The sequence below is a fragment of the Lissotriton vulgaris genome, chromosome 5 (genome assembly GCF_964263255.1).
Source record: "Lissotriton vulgaris chromosome 5, aLisVul1.2, whole genome shotgun sequence".
Classification (NCBI taxonomy): Eukaryota; Metazoa; Chordata; class Amphibia; order Caudata; family Salamandridae; genus Lissotriton; species Lissotriton vulgaris.
Window position 1 is genome coordinate 284,213,369 of NC_141693.1, and position 6,540 is coordinate 284,219,908.

Below are 6,540 nucleotides of genomic sequence, written 5' to 3' on the forward strand. Positions count from 1 at the left end.
ATGCAGTCTCCCAAAATGGCCACCAGAGACAAAAGAGCCCAAATGTAGCCCAAATATCACCCAGATGTAGCCCAAGTATAGCCCAATGACAGAATGTCCCAGAGTGTTCTAAAGAACAACTAGAGCGCTAACAGTCCTACTTAGTACAAAGGTATGGCACACCTGAAGCCATCTTGATTGGAATAAAGTGGTAACTCTTAAAACATTTAATTTAAAAAGGAACAAAATGAGGGGGTATATTTTGCCATATGAATTATGATTAGTGCTGCAGAAAGAAAAATTAGGGCACATTTTGAGTGACTTCTCAAACCCTCTTCAATTTCATAAAAAAATTCTGACATACAGTCTCCCAAGATGGCCACCAGAGACAAAAGAGCCTAAATGTAGCCCAAATATCACCCAGATGTACCCCAATTCTATGTCAGGGAGCGGAGGCGAGGATTTTGCTAGTCCTTTCTCCATTTTATTGGACAGCAAGTTAGTAGTAAAAGAAAAAACATCACATCCAGGACTACCCAAACCAACATGGCAGCGGTAGCCCTGGTAACGTAACAACCAATCAGAGTCCAACAGTTCGTATATATGGAGTCCCAGCTGTTAGTCCTTCCTCTTTCTCCATTGCTGCCTCGGCAAGATAAGTCACGCTCTTCATATCTTTGTCGTGGCAGTGTTTTGTGTGATTGTTGACAGCTTTATTTGATAGCGATTATTTGTATTTGACTTTGCCTTATTCTTGGCTGTGTTTCTATAACGCGGTAGGCTTTCAGCCCGAGCGTTCATTCTTCGCGCGTGCGCGATCTTGGTGTCGGCTTCTGACGCCGATCAGCTGTTCTCCTCAGCGCTCTTCGCGCTTGAGTAGAAACGCGCTGAGGCACTGCGCTTCTGTCATTTTTCGGCCTCTTCCCTCACACTGACGCCGTTTTAGACGGCAAGAAGTATTTTTCTGAATGAAATTTTGTGAATTTAATTATAATCTCTGTCAGAAATTTGGTGTTTCAGGTTTTCTTTTGTGTTAACCTGCCTGGTACTTGTGTGAAGGGATTTCCCCTTGTATTTAGTTGGGGTGTTTGTGTATGGGTACCAGTTTTTCTGCTAATATGCAGTCCAGTCCTTCAACTGTTGAGGTGGTGGCTCCTAATGTTCAGCCACAACTGACCCCTTTACACCCTCCTGCAAAGGTTGACAGGCTTCTCTCTTCGGCGATAGCCCAGGCTCTGGCACCTCTGCAGGACAGTGTAAACAGACTGTCAGCCCATGTTTTTAAGAATGATACTGGTGTTTTTGGGGACAGTGGGGCAGGGCCCAGTGGTGTTCCGTGTGCTCTATCACGTACGGCCAGGAAGCGTGACGCGGGGCACCTGGAGGGCTTCAGTAAATTATCTGAAGTGTTCCGTAAGAGTGCGCGCACGCTTAGAAGCGCACCCTACCGGGGGGAAGACTCACCCGGAGAGACTGGTGGTTTTGCCACCCAGGACCTTGACCCGGAGGAAGGGTTCCCCATTGAGGGAGATGACGAGGAGGACGAATACGTAGATGAGGATGAGGATGCTTCCTCAGAGGATTTTTCTGATGTGAGCAGGTCTTGGCGCCCTAAGCCCAGTGCTCCTAGTCTTACGGAGGGTGATCTTGCGCCTCCTAATATGTTTGACCCATCTACCATTGTAAGACCTAGGTCATCGGAGTGGTTTCCTGAGCAGTCTACTGCTGATTATGTCGCGGCTAAGCTCCGACAACCTTTACCTCAGGATGTCCGACTCCGTCTGCGTTCTGAGTGCCCTCGCCCTTCCCTTCCCTTTAGAGTGGCTTGCACTCCTGAGATTGATCCCAAGTTGTGTACCTTCTTTGCCAAATATATCAAAGACCCTAAAAAGGGTATTGATAGGTCATGGAAAGCCTGTCAAGATAAACTCCTTGATGTGGTGGGCCCCCTCACTAAAATTATTGAGACGGCCCAACGCTCTAAGGAGTCGGGCTTACCGATGTCTGTTGATGATGTTGCTGGTTGGTCGCAACGGGCAATGTGCCTTCTTGGCAATGCCAATTGCGCGCTTTCTGCAGAACGGCGACGTTCCTTACTGCTTAAGATTGACCCGAAACTAGGGGAGTTGTCGTCTTCGGAGGCAGGCCCTGTTGCTCAGGGTGCTTTGTTTGGTGACCCCTTTGTAAAGGAGTTGGGGAAGTTTGTGGCAACCTTTTCGGCTCTGGACAAGGCTCAGGCTTCGATGAAAAAATTCTTCCCCAGAAAGGTTTTTGGCGGGGCCGGCAGAGGCAGGGGCCGCTCTTCCGGCCGTCAGGTCCAGCAAGGCCCCAATAGAGGCCAGTACAAACGAAATAACGGCTGGAATGATGGACGACAGGGTACCTTTTACCCCTCCAGAGGAGGCAGAGGCCAAGGCAAAGGTCGTGGTGGATTCCAGTCCAACTCCAGAGGATTTAATGGTAAGATTTCGAATCATCTCTCTGGTTCAAATGGGGGGAAGATTAGCGTTATTTCCCCAGGCCTGGGCGTCGATAACTTCAGATCCTTGGGTGCTGGAGACTGTTCAGGGGTTTCACATCGAATCCTACGGTTCCCCTGTTCAGCTTTCTCGTCCTCGTCCTCTAGTGTTTTCTGTCTCAGACCAAGAACTTGTCGATTTAGAGGTTCGGGCGATGTTACAAAAAGGCGCCATTATTCCCTCGGCGCTTCACCCAAACGGTTTCCTCAGCAATATCTTCCTGGTGGAAAAGAAAGGCACAGGGTTCAGACCCGTAATCAACCTTCGCTCCTTCAACGAATGGCTGGTTTACAGACACTTCAAGATGGAGGGCATCCATCTTCTGAGGGACCTTCTGTTACAGAACGATTGGTTGGTTCGGTTGGACCTGAAAGATGCTTATCTTTCGGTTCCAATCTTTCCTCCTCATCGTCGATTCCTCCAGTTTCTGTGGAGGAATCAGGTTTACGAATTTCTTACGCTTCCATTTGGTCTTTCCTCAGCACCTTGGTGCTTTACCAAGCTCCTGCGCCCGGTGGTAGAACATCTCCGGACCCTGGGGATTCGTCTGATTGTTTACCTGGACGACATTCTTTTAATGTGTCAGTCCAAGGACCTCCTTCTTCACCATCTTCAGGTTACTATAACCCTCCTTCAGTCTCTGGGATTCATCATCAATGCCCAGAAGTCGGATCTCTTTCCTCGACAGGAAATGACTTTCCTTGGCTTTCTGATCATAACTACGGATGCGACTCTTCACCTTCCTTCCGAAAAGATCTCCAAGATCAAGAAGGAGATTCGCAAGGTTCTTCGGCGGGATCGAGTATCCCTCCGCCAACTGGCCAGGATTGTGGGTTTACTCTCTTCATCGATCCAGGCCATTTTTCCAGGCCCTCTTCATTACAGGGCTCTTCAGAGACTGAAGGCATTTCACCTCCGCAAGGGTCTTACTTACTCGGAACTGATTTCCTTGAATCTGGAAGCCCGATCGGAGCTCCTCTGGTGGTTAGATCACATGGATGCCTGGAACGGGAAGGCGATTTTCGGTTCCCGTCCGGATCTGGGGATCGAGTCAGACGCCAGTCGCCAGGGTTGGGGAGCCCGTTGCGGCTCCCTCTCGGTGGGCGGCAGATGGACGGAGGAGGAACTTCATCTCCATATCAACTGTCTGGAGCTCCTTGCGGGCTCGTTCGCGATCCGCTCCTTCACCTCGACCAAGGTTTCGTGTTGTGTGCTTCTTCGGATGGACAACACGACTGCGGTCAGGTACATCAATCGGTTGGGAGGCACGCACTCCAAGGTTCTAGCGGACCTTGCGAAAGACTTTTGGAACTATTGCCTTCTTCGCCAGATCTCTGTCACGGCGGAGTATCTCCCAGGCGATCTGAACACTGTTGCGGATTGGCAATCCAGGAATTTCCGGGATGCCAGCGACTGGAGACTGGATCCTTCAGTATTTCAGAGAATTTCGGACCTTTGGGGTCTTCCAGTAATGGACTTATTTGCGTCCAGATGGAACGCCCAGCTTCCCCGTTTCTACAGCTGGAAACCGGATCCGGGGGCGGAAGCAGTGGATGCCTTCCTACAGGACTGGTCCCTGTTTCCAGCTTATGCGTTTCCCCCCTTCCTTTTCATTCAAAGGGTGGCGGCTCAAGTCCGCAGGCAGAGAGCTTCTCTGATTCTGATCACGCCAATCTGGAAAGCTCAATGCTGGTTCCCTTCTCTTTTGGAACTATCCTGGGACAAGCCTCTTCGGCTTCCGTCGTTCGACCACATTCTGACGGATCCATTGGGTCACACGCATCCGCTGGTTCTCCAGGGCCATCTACGTCTCATGGCATGGAGGATTTCAGGGGACGTTGGTCTTGTGACTCGCTTTCGAGAGACGCTGAGCTCCTCATTCGAGGAGCCTGGGCTCCTAACACCACTAAGCGGTATAGATCTGCATGGAACAGATGGGTTCGTTGGTGTGTGGGAAAACACCTGGATCCCATGGGCTCCTCTGTCACCGACGTGATTAACTTCCTCGCTGATCTTTTCAAAAAGAAATTGGCGTACAGCACCATTAATTCTTTCAGGTCGGCAATTTCTGCTGGGCATGCCCTCGTTGATGGCTCTCCTGTTGGTGAGCACCCTTGGGTTTGTAAACTCCTTAAAGGTATCCGCCTTTCGCGACCCCCAGAACCTCGTTATTCAGGTTTGTGGGATGTTAATGTGGTCTTGAATTTTCTAAAGTCCTGGCAGGATAATCAATACCTTTCCCGCAAGGAGCTTTCGGCCAAATTAGCGATGCTCCTCTGCTTGATCTCATGTAAGCGTGCTTCAGATGTTCGTGCACTGGACGTCTCAGCCAGGGTTTTTACCCCAGAAGGGGTTACATTTACTGTTTCAAGAAGAACTAAATGTAATACCAGGTCAGTAACTTACCCGGCTTTCCCAGATTCGCCAAAGCTCTGTGTTGTTCGTTGCCTTAAGACATATGAGGATGTTACTCTTGAGCTCCGCCCTCCGGGCGAAAGACAATTACTTATAGCGGTTAAGAAGCCGTTCAAGGCAGTTTCCTCTCCCACCATTGCCAGATGGGTCAGGTGGATAATGTCTGAAGCTGGAATTAGCGTCACTGACTTTGGGGCTCATTCCACTAGAGGTGCAATGGCTTCCAAGGCTATTCAGGTAGGTGGACGACTGGAGGATATCATGAATGCAGCGGATTGGTCCTCAGATTCGACTTTCAAAAAGTTCTACTTTAAGCCAATCCATGAGGCTGCTTCGTTGGTGGTGAGTAGGCTTTGAACAAGCAAAATCCTCGCCTCCGCTCCCTGACATAGAACGAGAAATTTCCTAGTTACCACAAAGGAAAGTTTCAATTCTATTAAGGAGGCGGAGGCGAGGATTTTCCCACCCAGGCTTTATCGAGCCTGCCCTCCCGGAACTGTACTATGATTTGTTACTTCGTCTAAGGGAGTATACCTTTTTTCTGAGTTTTAATGTTTTCATTGATAAGCTGTGCAATGTTGATTAAGCTCTATCGGCATTTCGTTCTGTTACTCCATTGCAATGTTCTTGAATTCTTCGACATTGTTCTGGACGAGATATTATTATTTTGTTCTCTTCCCTAGGCTCCGATCAAAAGACGGACTAGTGGTTGGATGACTTCTTCCCTGCGGCAGCTCCCACGAAAGAGGAAGGACTAACAGCTGGGACTCCATATATACGAACTGTTGGACTCTGATTGGTTGTTACGTTACCAGGGCTACCGCTGCCATGTTGGTTTGGGTAGTCCTGGATGTGATGTTTTTTCTTTTACTACTAACTTGCTGTCCAATAAAATGGAGAAAGGACTAGCAAAATCCTCGCCTCCGCCTCCTTAATAGAATTGAAACTTTCCTTTGTGGTAACTAGGAAATTTCTCAGTATAGCCCAATGACAGAATGTCCCAGAGTGTTCTAAAGAACAACTAGAGCGCTAACAGTCTTACTTATGACAAAAGTATGGCACACCAGAAGCCATCTTGATTGGAATGAAGTGGTAAGTCTGAAAACACTCAATTTAAAAAGGAACAACATGAGGGGGTTAATTTTGCCATAGAAAGTATGATTAGTGCTTCAGAAAGAAAAATTAGGGATCATTTTGAGTGACTTCTCAAATCCTCTTCTATTTCATTAAAAAAATTCTGACATGCAGACTGAAACATGCACTTTGAATACCAGCAGCAGACGTCCCTGGTGAGCAGTAGCTTTACTACAGTGATCTAATGTGCAACTAGAGTGCTAACATTCAGAATTTATGGCAAATGTGTGACACATCTGAATGCCTTCTTGATGGAACCAAAGTAAACAAGCATTGAAAATGCAATAGATCTCGCCCTCGTTTAAGTTAAAGCCATTCTGTTTGTAATGAGGTGGCTTTTTAGCTTTGCTTTTATTAGTGTTTTTTCAACTTTCATGTAAATAACATGCATCTGTATGCATATAAGTATATGTATGCATGCATTTATGTTTGTATTTATATAGATATACAGATGATATATGTTTATATATGTATGTATATATATATATTCACT

At 47.6% G+C, this 6,540-nt stretch overlaps 1 protein-coding gene across 1 annotated transcript; it reads left to right on the forward strand.

The window, feature by feature from the left end:
• Window positions 1–1,073: 1,073 nt before the first annotated feature.
• LOC147710703 (uncharacterized) lies at window positions 1,074–5,735 on the forward strand. The gene is made up of 2 exons (XM_086920045.1): window positions 1,074–2,439; window positions 5,597–5,735. Exons 1-2 carry the CDS (start codon window positions 1,074–1,076, stop codon window positions 5,617–5,619), a joined length of 1,389 nt encoding a protein of 462 aa, XP_086776171.1. The 3' UTR covers window positions 5,620–5,735.
• Window positions 5,736–6,540: the final 805 nt, after the last annotated feature.

What these genes read in the sequence shown, in the direction of transcription:
- LOC147710703 (XM_086920045.1), top strand. Translation starts at nt 1,074, where the DNA reads ATGGGTACCAGTTTTTCTGCTAATATGCAGTCCAGTCCTTCAACTGTT. An exon ending in CAACTCCAGAGGATTTAATG is followed by an intron (nt 2,440 to 5,596) that starts GTAAGATTTCGA and finishes TCTCTTCCCTAG; the next exon opens with GCTCCGATCAAAAGACGGAC.